Source organism: Ranitomeya imitator, chromosome 2 (assembly GCF_032444005.1).
Source record: "Ranitomeya imitator isolate aRanImi1 chromosome 2, aRanImi1.pri, whole genome shotgun sequence".
Lineage (NCBI taxonomy): Eukaryota > Metazoa > Chordata > Amphibia > Anura > Dendrobatidae > Ranitomeya > Ranitomeya imitator.
Genome location: NC_091283.1, coordinates 583,969,607 through 583,982,952, shown reverse-complemented (window position 1 = coordinate 583,982,952; position 13,346 = coordinate 583,969,607). Strand labels below are relative to the sequence as shown.

At 43.2% G+C, this 13,346-nt stretch overlaps 1 protein-coding gene across 1 annotated transcript in view; it reads left to right on the top strand.

Annotated features, from left to right (window-relative positions):
* Positions 1–11,023, top strand: part of LOC138667606 (uncharacterized) — a 116,252-nt gene extending 105,229 nt beyond the window's left edge. The window contains exons 12-16 of the mRNA XM_069755744.1: positions 5,813–5,880; positions 6,290–6,344; positions 6,568–6,631; positions 6,715–6,788; positions 10,862–11,023. Of these exons, the coding sequence (XP_069611845.1) occupies positions 5,813–5,880; positions 6,290–6,344; positions 6,568–6,631; positions 6,715–6,788; positions 10,862–10,885 (285 nt within the window). The 3' untranslated portion in view covers positions 10,886–11,023. The remainder of the gene's footprint in view (positions 1–5,812; positions 5,881–6,289; positions 6,345–6,567; positions 6,632–6,714; positions 6,789–10,861) is intronic.
* The last annotated feature ends 2,323 nt before the right edge of the window (positions 11,024–13,346 follow it).

Genomic DNA, 13,346 nt, shown 5'->3' with positions numbered 1-13,346 from the left:
GTGATTAAGGTTAATATGCACCAGCCGAGGGATCCATCCTGGAGTCCACAGTGGGAAGGGATCATTGCTGGCATTTCCCGAAAGTGACGTGTAGTCATCATGGTTCCCGGGGAAGCGTTCATTCTGTGCATGCGGTCCATGTGCTAGAAAGCCGGCAGCTGCCAGGAAGTGATGTATAATGGCCATGGTGACCGGGAACGCTGCATTTGTGCGCTTGTGTGACTAAGTCTCACTGAATGCCGAGTACAGGGAGAGGTCATGTTCCAGATGACCTGGAACCTGTGCAGGTGGATCGTCTAAAGCCTGTAGAACAGCGTTGAAAGGAAAGGCTAACCCAAGGTCTTTGTTTCTATTGCGGCAGTGCGTCACATCTTTTGCGTTCCTGTCCAGTCAGGCCGGGAAATGCCTCCACCTAGGGCACGTAAGAGAGGTCTCCCTAGGTATCTCTGAACCCTCTCAACCCCTTACTCTTTCTGTTCTTTTGCATTTGCTTGATAAGCGTTTTTCTGATTTTGGCTATACAGATTCTGGGGCCGCTGGGAATTTCATCCATCTCGAGGCTGTTAGGAGACTGCGGATTCTGGTCAGATCCCTGGAAACTCCTCGACAGATTGCATCGGTCGACGGTCAACCTTTGCGGGAGTCCGTTACTTTGGTAAACAAAGAATTGGAGCTCCAAATTGGAATTCTGCACCGGGAAAAGATCGGCTTCTATGTGCTGCCTTCCTTGTCCCATACTATTTTGCTTGGTCTTCCTTGGTTGAGGATCCATGAGCCTACTCTTGATTGGCGGTCTGGTGAAATCCTGCATTGGGGTCTCTTCTGTCAGAAGAACTGTCTTCTTCTGGTCCTGCCAAGAAAACCTTCTCATCCTATGTCTGAGTCCTCTAATTTACCTTTCTCCTATCAGGCTTTTTTGGATGTCTTCAATAAAAGAGAAGCAGAGAGATTGCCTCCGCATCGACCATACGACTGCCCAATTGATCTTGTTCCAGGCTCTACTCCGCCTCGAGGTCGAATCTACCCATTGTCTCCTACCGAGACACAAGCCATGACTGAATAAGTTCAGGAGACGAATGGAAAACCGCCTTCCACACCCGAGACGGCCACTATGAATATTTAATCATGCCTTTCGGCCTGTGTAATGCTCCAGCGGTGTTTCAAGAGTTTATGAATGATGTTTTCCAGGATTCACTCTACTCCAGTGTGGTGGTATATTTGGACGACATTCTTGTGTTTTCTTTGGATCTAGCTTCCCACAGAAGACACGTCCGCCAAGTCCTATCTTGACTAAGACAAAACCATCTTTACGCCAAACTCGAAAAGTGCGTTTTTGAACAAACTTCGCTACCATTTCTTGGCTATGTTATTTCTGATTTTGGTTTGCGGATGGACCCGGATAAAGTGTCTGCTGTGCTTAACTGGCCGCGTCCACAGGGAGTAAAGGCAATTCAACGCTTCCTCGGATTCGGAAATTATTATCGGCAGTTTATCTCACATTTTTCCTCTCTGGTCGCCTCAATTTCAGCCTTGACTCGTAAAGGGTCCAACCCTCACATTTGGTCTTCGGAAGCTTAAGATGCTTTTCGCTCTCTAAAACAAACCTTTGCCTCGGCTCCTGTACTCCATTGTCCTGAGGTCAATAAGCCCTTCATTCTAGAAGTAGATGCCTCAGTCATTGGCGCCGACACAGTACTTTCCCAGAGATCTTCTTCCGGACAACTGGCTACCTGTGGTTTCTTTTCCAAGATCTTCTCCATCTCTGAGAGGAATTACACCATTGACGACAAGGAACTATTGGCCATCAAGTTGGCGATGGAGGAGTGGCGGTATCTGTTAGAAGGAGCTGTTCACCCTTTCAGGATCTATAGTGACCGCAAGAATCTGGAATATATCCGCTCCATGCAAAGACTTAACCCCCGACAAGCCAGATGATCGTTATTCTTTGCCCGCTTTGACTTTGAATTACATTTCCGTCCCGGCGACAAGAACTTCAAGGCAGATGCTTTATCCAGATCTTTTCTCGCATTCGATGTAGAGGAGGAGCCTTCACACATCGTGGATCCATAGCAAAATCATTCTTGTAGCTCTGGTTAGCATGTCTTCCTTGCCCCCTGGTAAAAGCTTTGTCCAGGAGAACGAGAGGACTCAAGTTCTTCATTAGGGTCATGCCTCTAAACTGGCAGGCCATGTGGGATACAAGAAGACTCTCGCTCTCATCTCCCGCTACTATTGGTGGCCAACTCTTCTTCCGGATGTCCGAAGTTTTGCTGCTGCATGTCCTTCTTGTGCAAAGAACAAGGTTCCTAGACGTCTGCCCTCTGGTCTCCTGCATCCGCTTCCAGTTCCTTCGGCCCCCTGGCAACATAATGCAATGGATTTTATTACTGATTTACCTTGGTCTTCTGGTCATACAGTCATATTTGTAGTCGTAGAACGATTCTCCAAGATGGCTCATTTCGTCCCTTTACCAGGCTTACCTTCTGCTCCAGAATTGGTAAAAATCTTCATTGCTCATATCTTCCGGATTCACGGTTTCCCGCTACATATTGTCTCTGATAGAGGAGTCCAGTTTACCTCTTGATTCTGGCGAGCTCTTTGCAAACTAATGAATGTTACTCTAGATTTCTCTACAGCTTACTATCCACAGACCAATGGACAAGCAGAGCGCATGAACCAAATTCTAATGACTTATCTTCATCATTTTTCCAACGGTCATCAAAATGACTGGTCAGATTTGCTTCCATGAGCCGAGTTTACGTACAATAACCATCTCAATGTTTCTTCTTCCAAGTCTCCCTTCTTTATCGCCTACGGGCAACATCCTTGTATTCCTCTGCCAGTACTTCCTTTCTCGGGTGTGCCAGCGGCTGATCTTCTGTCCAAGGAATTCTCCAGGGTCTGGGGGGAGACCAAAATCACATTAGAAAAGGCACAGCTTAGGATTAAGAGATATGGAGATAGGAGACGTCTGGATCCTCCGTTATATCAGCCAGGTGATGAGGTATGGTTGTCTTCCAAGTTTATTCGTCTTAAGATCCCCTCGTATAAATTGGGTCCACACTATGTAGGTCCTTTCGAGGTTTGGTCTCGTAGCAATGATGTTGCCTACAAATTGAAATTGCCCGCCTCACTTCGCATTCCCAACTCTTTTCACGTTTCCCTTCTAAAACCTGTCGTTTTCAATCAGTTCCATGTTTCTCCCGCTCAAACTCCTCTACCTGTTTCCAATTCGGATGTCTTTGAGATTAAAGATATTCTTGCCATGAAAAAATCTAGAGGTAAAACTCTCTTTTTGGTCGATTGGAAAGGTTTTGGTCCTGAGGAGAGGTCTTGGGAGCCCCGTGAGAATATACAGGTTCCTCAGATCTTAGCCAGGTTTCTTTCCGGTCTTCGAAAGAAGGGGAGTAAGGGGAGGGGTACTATCACGGCCGCTGTACCTGCCGCTTCTGTCTCTGCTCGCCGGTATACTCACCGGCTCCATCGTGCTCTCGCTGCAGCCTCGAGTCCTCCCTCTTCCTGAGCTGCCGCTTTTTCCTGGTTCGTGCATGTGCGGACCTCACGCTCCTGCACTCTCTGCGCACACGCGCTTCCTCCTTTTGTTTTACAGGTGCTCCGTGCCTCCACTCCTGGATCCTGACCCGGAAGTCCCCTTGCACATCTGGTATTTAAGGTTACTCCTTGCCTGTCTGTCATTTGTGCTCTTTTGACCCAGGTCCTCCTTAGTCTCTGCTGTCTGTCCTGTGTCTTTCAGCCCAGCCAGCCTAGCTTCCCCACCGTTCCTAGCTCTCCTTACCTCGCCGTAATGCTCAGTCAGTCCTGTTTCCACTCCATCCCTTCTCAATCTAGTGTCGCCTTCCTATCCCATTACCGCTTTCCTCCCGGCTTCTCCAGCTTTCCTCGTGTCTCTACCTTACCATACCAATCCGCCCTGCGTCCAGTTACCCCTAGTCTGTCTTACCCATCGCTCCTTTCTTTGGGATCTCCTACTGCTTCTCCCCAGGTGCCAGCTTCCGTGGCGATATTCTGCCTCGGGCCGGCCCCTAATGCTCCCTGCATAGGGGGTGGTCTATCTGGCTAGCTCACCTGTGGGAGGTTCATTGCCGTGGATCTGCCGGTTCACTCTAGGAGTTCTAAGTGTCTCACAGCCTGCTGTCGCTAATAACAAGGAGTGCAGGCTTCTTTGATGCGAGTATTCATCAGCTGGTGCCTGCACTATAAATAGATACATTTGAAAAAAAATAACATGGGTTCCCCTATATTTTTTGATAACCAACATGGCAAAACTAACAGCTGCGAGCTGCAACCCTCAGCTGTCAAATTTATCATGGCTGGTTATCAAGAATAGAGGTATCCCCGTGCTATTTCTTTTATTATTTAAATAAATAATTTAAAAAAACAGCATGGGGTCCCCCTAATTTTTTACATCCAGCCTCACGGTACAGTCCTGAGATCAGTGAGTTCACAGTGTGAATTTTTGGTGAACTCATTGAGATCAACACTGCACCGTGAGACTTTTTCTCATGGTGCTAACGGTGATGTCACTGAGGTCACTGCAGTTCAGTGGCTCGGCTCAAAGCGAAGCGAGCTGGGAGCACAGCCTCAGTGACCTTGGTTTTCACCCTGGATGGTCACATTTTGGCACCACCCAGGTTGAAAACCAAATTTTTCAGACATGAATTATGGTGTTGAACAGTATGTTGGACAGGTGAGGGATATTTTTTTTTTTACAAGAGACCAGGGCCTCAATGAAATGGGTGTTAGGTGAGTATTGCTGTGGTTTATTATTTTATGTTTTTTACAGGGGGCGAGGGCATGAATGGAATAGGCGTAAGGTGAGTATAATTTTTTTTTTAAATAAAAAAGTACAAACGATATTTTTATTTCAAATGAAGAACTTTATTCTCGCTGTTTGTTTATTTACAATTGACTATGGGGTTAATAATGGATAGGCAAATTATGGACACCTCTCTATTTCTAACCTGTGGGCTTGATGTCATCTAAGAACACAAAGGTGACATCAACCCCACAAATATGACCTCACTTGCCACTGCCACAGGGCAAGTGGAAAGAGCCTGGCAAAAGGACCAACATTGGTGCGTCTAATAGATGCGCCTTTTTTTGAGGTGGCTGCAGCCTGCTTTAGTCTTGAGGGACCAATTTCCATGGCCCCTTACCAGCCTGAGAATACCATCCCCAGCTGTCCGCTTTAGCTTGGCTGGTTGGCAAAAATGATCTCAAGCTGTTTTTTAAAATTATTTATCTAAATAATTTTAAAAACCGTCGTGGAGACCCCTTTTTATATTATAATAATTTATAGCACAGGCGCTGAATGATAAATATGTCTATCAGCCAGCGCCTATACCTTTCCTCACTCACATTCCTTCTCCACTTAAACACTGTGGACTTCCTCTTCCTGTCACTAACCCACAAACTCCAGTATTGTCCTGCCCTAAAGTTAACCCTGACATAACTGTCTGTTTCACTGTTGCCGTTCAAACTTAACCTTTCACCCAGTTCTGCACAAGAGTAAAAAGGATGATAGTGACATTTTGTGGCCTTTATTTAGTACTGCATCCCACAGAGAAATTAACACTTGTTACCACAAAAAAAACACAACAGTAACCATTACCATTTTGCCTCAACACCTCCTGAGGGGGAATAGAACTCATTGTCTACCCCCTTCCACATCTTTAGTAAATTTTAGGTGACTTCCTACTATTAAAGATGCCATTTCTTTTCATGTAATAATACAAATATACTGTATGTCTTATGTCTTGCTGCCTTGATTTTCTCCCACCGTTATTTCCAGGAAGAAAACCTGACAGTAGAATATTTGTTAACCAATGGAGAACTGAAATTAAATTTACTGCCATCTGGGTACGTGTGGCTCTTACAACATATTAGCTTGTAAAGACATGATCATCGATGTATTCTGTAAAGTAATTCATGAATGAGTAGTCTAGCCTAGTCAATCCCTTTTTTTATTTTGAAGTATTTTTGGAATGTTTAGTTACTCTTACAGATTGAGCATTTTCGAAGAAAAACTTTATTGTCACACAAACACTGTCTTCTCTGTTTTGAGATTCCAAAGTCCATTGCTGCATTGCATATTGAGAAGTGTCATATTGAGAAGTGTCAAAAGTGCTTTTTAACATTGTGGCAAACTTGTAATGGAAGTGAGTGACGTTGCTTGCTTTTACTGTGCCACATGATGCACATTAGAAACAGAATTTGGGAACAGAATTACTACAAGTTAATCTATGATATATGATATTTTGTATTTTAGACACGAAGTTATACACGATTGTAAGAGTGAAATTGGAAATTCTGGTGATCTTGATGTAAGTGACAAAAGTAGCATGATTTATCGACAAAATTCTAAGAGAACATTCATTATGTGTCCAGGTTAGGATTACCCCACTCCCCATTTAAAAAAAAAACTTCTATAAGGTTTCCAAAGGTGGAGTTTTTTTCTGGCAAACACTATTTTAATGTTTTTTCCCCATGCGTTCTTTTTTTTTGTTTAGTTTTACATATTAAATTTTGAAAATCTTTGTTTTACAGTATGAATACCTTAAATTGCTTATAACAAGTATGAACTACAAAACAATTTATCCCGCCATGAAAGGTAAGTTTACGGTAACATCCGAGAGATTTCACTTTAAAAAACAAAATATTTCAAGTGTTTCTAATATAGTGTGGTTATTACAGCTCCTTCCCTAGATTTGTCAACCCGTGTCAGAATACCGTTTGGGAGTCTTTGCTCGCAAGTAGTTGGGAAGTTGGTAAGAGCTTTGTTTCCTATGACTATAGATTCCAAGTGAACATGAATTTTCAATACAAATTGGACACAATGTTAATAAAAATGACAAACAAAAAGTATGCGATATGATATATAGGCCAAATGAAAAATTAAATTATCGTAAGTTACAAACATCTTAATATATCATATTAAAACTAAGAGTTTATGTACTAAATATTATTCAAGAGCCATATCACGCATAGCTGGAATATGGTATATGATTTGGACATGCTCTATGAACACAAGTATTATATTATTAATTACATCTACAGTAGCTTTTATGACATCACATTCTAAATTCATAGGCATTAACCCCTTAACCCCCGGGCCATTTTCTGTTTTTGTTTTTTGCTCCCCTTCTTCACAGAGTCATAACATTTTTTTATTTTTCTGTCAAAATGGCCATGTGAGGGCTTGCTTTTTGTACGACAAGTTATACTTTGAACGACACCATTGGTTTCAACATATTGTGCACTAAAAAAAGTGCTGTGAAATTGCAAAAAAAAGAGTTGTGCAATTTCTCCTGAGTACTCTGATACCCCAATTGAGGGAGAAAACTATTGTTTGGGTGCATGGTAGGGCTCGAAAGGGAAGGAACATCATTTGACTTTTTGAATGCAAACTTTGCTGAAATCATTAGCGGACGCTAGGTCCTGTTTGTAGAGCCCCTGATGTACGTAAACAGTGGAATTCCCCTACAAGTGACACCATTTTGGAAACTTGGCACCTCAATGAATGTATTTAGATGTGTGGTGAGCACTTTGCACCCCCAGGTGCGTCACAGAAGTTTATAATGTTGAGCCGTGAAAATAAAATCAATCACTTTTTTCCCACAAAAATGTTTAGTCGTAAATTTTGAATTTTCAGTTGACAACCGGGAGCAATCAAATGCAAAATCGTCTGTGCACACAAAATCATTTGGACGTATCCATATGTCCCAGGGCAGTAAGCACCAGGCCACATGGACGTATAGATACGTCTAAGATCGGAAAGGGGTTAAAAACAATTTTTGTGCTGCTGTCATCTGATGGTGTTGAAAAGTCGGGTCTAAGCCAGGCTTCGTTCATTGTTATCAGAGTGAGCCTGTCTGCACTTTCTGTTGACAGGCGAAAGCGCCTGTCTGTTATGACCCCCCCAATGGCAAAGGGAAAGCTTATGTCAGGTGTCCAGCTTTGAGACGCAATGGATGAAGATCGCAGAGTAAGCTTATTTTGTTGGCCAGGTATTGCTTGACCATCTTTAAAAACTTTTCCCTCCTTTCTAGAATACCTGGTCAACAGGGAATGGATGCTGGAAGGGTATTATGAAATTGGCCCAGGCCTTTGACAGTGTACCCCTGCCTCTGCTATGTGTCTCCCTTGTCTCTCCTCCTTGGTTGGCCAAGGAAACTTGCCCCCTGCTGCTAGTGTTGTATGATTGGAATTTTTTCAACATATTTTCCACAATGGCCTTCTGGCATAGCACCATTTTAGAAGATTATTATTATTATTATTATTTATTATTATAGCGCCATTTATTCCATGGCGCTTTACATGTGAGGAGGGGTATACATAATAAAACAAGTACAATAATCTTGAAAAATACAAGTCACAACTGGTACAGGAGGAGAGAGGACCCTGCCCGCGAGGGCTCACAATCTACAAGGGATGGGTGAGGATACAGTAGGTGAGGGTAGAGCTGGCCGTGCAGCGGTTTGGTCAATCGGTGGTTACTGCAGGTTGTAGGCTTGTCGGAAGAGGTGGGTCTTCAGGTTCTTTTTGAAGGTTTCGATGGTAGGCGAGAGTCTGATATGTTGTGGTAGAGCATTCCAGAGTAGGGGGGATGCACGAGAGAAATCTTGTATGCGATTGTGGGAAGAGGAGATAATAGGGGAGTAGAGAAGGAGATCTTGTGAGGATCGGAGGTTGCGTGCAGGAAAGTACCGGGAGACGAGGTCACAGATGTATGGAGGAGACAGGTTGTGGATGGCTTTATATGTCATGGTTAGGCTTTTGTACTGGAGTCTCTGGGTGATGGGGAGCCAGTGCAGGGATTGACAGAGGGGAGAGGCCGGGGAATAGCGGGGGGACAGGTGGATTAGTCGGGCAGCAGAGTTTAGAATAGATTGGAGGGGTGCAAGAGTGTTAGAGGGGAGGCCACAGAGCAGGAGGTTACAGTAGTCAAGGCGGGAGATGATGAGGGCATGGACTAGGGTTTTTGCAGATTCTTGGTTTAGGAATGTGCGGATCCGTGAAATATTTTTGAGTTGGAGGCGGCAGGAAGTGGAAAGGGTTTGGATATGTGGTTTAAAGGAGAGATCAGTGTCAAGGATTACCCCAAGACAGCGGGCTTGTGGGACTGGGGAGAGTGGGCAGCCGTTTACTGTAATGGATAGGTTCGTTGGGGAGATCGCGTGAGATGGGGGAAAGATGATGAATTCTGTTTTGTCCATGTTAAGTTTTAGAAATCTAGTGGAGAAGAAGGATGAAATAGCGGACAGACATTGAGGGATTCTGGTTAGTAGGGAGGTGATATCTGGTCCAGAGATGTAGATCTGTGTGTCGTCAGCATAGAGATGATACTGAAAGCCGTGAGATTCTATGAGCTGTCCCAGGCCAAAGGTGTAGATGGAGAAGAGCAGGGGTCCTAGAACTGAACCTTGCGGGACTCCGACAGATAGGGGGCGAGGTGAGGAGGTGGTGTGTGAGTGGGAGACGCTGAATGTACGGTCAGTTAGGTATGATGAGATCCAGGATAGGGCCAATTCTGTGATGCCAAGGGATGAGAGGGTCTGCAGCAGCAGGGAATGGTCCACTGTGTCAAAGGCAGAGGACAGGTCCAGGAGGAGGAGGACAGAGTAGTGTCGCTTGCTCTTGGCGGTTAATAGGTCATTGGTGACCTTAGTTAGGGCAGTTTCAGTGGAGTGGTGTGACCGGAAGCCTGATTGAAAGCGGTCGAAGAAGGAGCAGGAAGATAGATGGGAGGACAGTTCAATATGGACATGTTGTTCCAGTAGTTTTGAGGCAAAGGGGAGAAGCGATATAGGGCGATAGCTAGATACAGAGGATGGGTCAAGAGAGGGCTTTTTGAGGATAGGTGTGATTGTGGCATGTTTAAAGCTTGAGGGGAAAATGCCAGTTGTTAGTGATAGGTTAAAGAGATGGGTTAGGGTTGGGATGAAGACTGTGGTGAGGTTTGGGATGAAGTGGGATGGGAGTGGGTCAAGTGCACAGGTGGTGAGATGCGATCTTGAGAGTAGAGTGGAGAGTCCGTCTTCTGTAATGGTGGAGAAGTTGGTTTTGGAGGTGGAGGGCTGGGTAGTTGGGAGGAAGGGTTCTGGGGGTTGTTTACTAAAATTGTCTCTGATGTTCTCAATTTTCTGCTTGAAAAATGAGGCGATCTCATGAGGAGATCTTTCCACCTCAGGAAGAAGATGTGCAAAGTTTTCCATGTAGCATGGATCTAGCAGGATGAACAACCAGTACTGGTTTATAAACTTTAACTGATACATAAAATCCTGATAATACAGAATTATGTTGATTGTTAATGGAAGAGAAGTGGGTGTTGCTGTCTCCTGTACTTCAATAATGCTTAGCGACTATACAATATTATAAAGTCTCATTCTAGATTCTTGTATCACATCAGGGTTGAGGAAAAGACATTAAAAGGGGTTGTCCACTACTCAGACAACCCTTTCTCAATCACTAGGTTCTCACCTTATAAAATAATAACACTTATATGTATCTCAGGTGCCAGTGTTTTTTCATCTGTGTCAACACTGATGTTTTGGGGCCCCTGTGACATTATTAGGTCAAGCAATTCCTGCGGTCAGTCAGGGGACACATCACTCTGCACTTCTTCAGACAAATCAGACATCCGGAGGAAGGAGCCTAAGCTCTCACTTCCTCTGGATGTCAGTTAACAAGGAGCAAAAAGGCATAAAATATTGCAACAACTATACATATGCTGGATGCCTTTATAACACACCAACTAAAAGGTGTTACATGGTTCCATAGACCAGTCAAGCTTTTCAACTTCACTTTTGTTACATTCAGGTTTTCTATTTTTCTTTTGCAGAAAACTGTTGAGGTTCTTCTATAAGAAAGAAAACGAGCAGATGGCTGATTTTTGGATGTAATAATAACAGAACTACTGAACAATTACAAGTAAAATTATGGATTGATGCATTAATTATGTGTTGATGATTTTACTGAAAATACAACAGTATCAACAATTCTACATTTTTGTGTATGTTATTAGTGTACATAGCATGTTCAATAGTGTGCTGAATGCTAATTTTCTCTTTAAAATGAATTTGACAGTTGTGTGGTTCTGTGTGGAGGAATCTCAGTTTATCTCTAGCTTTGGGTCAGTAATAGTGATGTTTGAATAGTGAAATATTCAGATTCGGTAAAATCAGCATGAATAATTTCTAATATCCGTGTATTTGTACCGAATAACGAATCCAATGCAAGTCAATAGGAAAGCTGAATTTTTTTCTGCTGACCCCAAAAAACAGGTCTGGGGCCTAAGAAAAAAAGCTGAAATGGATGGGAAAGTGCTAAAACTAAATGGGAACAGCATGGAGAAGATGCCTGCATGCCTTTCTGACTCACATATAGTATCTGGGAATAATGTCAGACTATTGCGCAAGTTTTACGGATTTATAAAAAGACCTACCAAACCGAAACATTTTTTCCTTCATAATTACATGTATATAACGCAAAAAAAACCAAAAACCTTTTAGCATATGTTCACACGGAGCGTTTTGGCTTCAGTTTTTCCTTTAACTTTTGTGAGGGCTCTCACTGCTACATTTATGAGGTCCCTCCCTCATTCCAAATTGTTAGCTAGATAGTGTAATCCCTATTTCCCATCACTTTACAATGCCAGCTAAAACATGTCCAATTGAATTTTGGGCTTCGCCTGCCACCATGTCCACCGACATGTCATTATGCAGCCGTGGCTTGACATTTTCATTGGGCCAGCAGATGCCGTGAAAACCTGAGTTTTGTAAGCTCTACAGTTCATTTTGGCCACTAGAGCCCAATAGAGACACTGTCATAGTGGGTGAAGTCACTGTAAGGTGAATATAATACAGGAGTTGGGGAGCTGTATGATCATTGTCAGTAAATTGGATTCTACCAGACACCAAAAACATTAGAATTCAAATCTGAATACAGTGTATGCAAGCGAGGGCCTGTATTGTGGTCGGTCTGTCAGGCCTGAAACCCATGTCAGGAACATGTACGAGCCTCATTTTACTTGGAAGCCACCTCCTCAAGGGAAAGAGACAGGAGTGCCATTGACCAATCTGCACAAGCCTACGCACTTCTTCTGGAAACTACCCAACAAGACAGAATGTATCTTTTGCATGGTTTTGAGCAACAATGGAGGAATTACAGGATATGTCCCAGAGAGTGATGAGGTCTGTGGAGTGTATTGCTCAGGTAACAGAGCTCAGGTAAGGGCCTTAGTGTGGCAATGACCATGTTCCAATACGTGTAAGGCTGTGACCTAAATAGGTCTGTGAAGCATATTAACCCAGTCTCTTAGACGTGTTTAAAATGTACAGAAACTGGGCAAAACCCAAGCACTATTTTTTTAGGACAAAAAAATTGAAAATTTAAGGGAAGCGACAGTTTAATAAAGAGACACGAGTCTCATTTAGGAGCCTGGAAAAGTCAGCAATGGTTTTGTCCAGCACCGGACAATGTAAAGTGCTAATGAATTTGTATGCCCTATCTAACTAACAATGTGTGAAGAGACATATATGCTGACAAGGGACAACTTAACGCTGCATGGGGACAATGAACTGAACTTAGTTGCTGACTGTTGTGTCTGTGCAACTGCAGGTTGTGGGCAGGAGGCATCAGCGCCTGCTTCCTGGACTGCAGATTGGGAAGGAAGTAACACAGGGGAAGGCCAGTGGTTTCACCCTCCGACACAGATTTTGTACCCAAGCATTCTGCCTACCTACTGGCTTGCTGAGAACTGTATATGGCGTATGCTAACAGAGGTATTATGTTGAATTTCCCTTTATAAAGGGATGTGTGGGTAAGGTTTTCGAACTTGCAGCACATATATAGAGCATGTTTCATTACTCATATTATTCTGTGTAAGGCTGAAACCTGAAGAATTGTGTGGAGCATATTATATTGTTCCACAATGTCCAAGTGCAGACTCAAAAATCAACATCAGGCTCCCAGATACACACTTAAAGAGACCGTAAGAAGGAAAACACAAAAAATAGTATAATAATATAATATATAGAGATTTAGAGTAGAAATTTGACTATTGCACAATGTACAATCTTTTCCAAAAATTACCCCAAGGGGTCTATATCATACACCCTGAAAGAGACTTTCAGTTATTACAAGAGATCATGATAATACATTATGCAGTTATAATAGGTAGAGATGGAGAGTACAAATTTCATCATGGCATAATGTACAAAGGTTTCCAAAAATGTAAAAACATTACCAACATGGGGTATACATAGATGACCACTAAGAACTTGTTGCATAAGCAAGAGGAGGAGGACATGATTTTCAAAACAAAA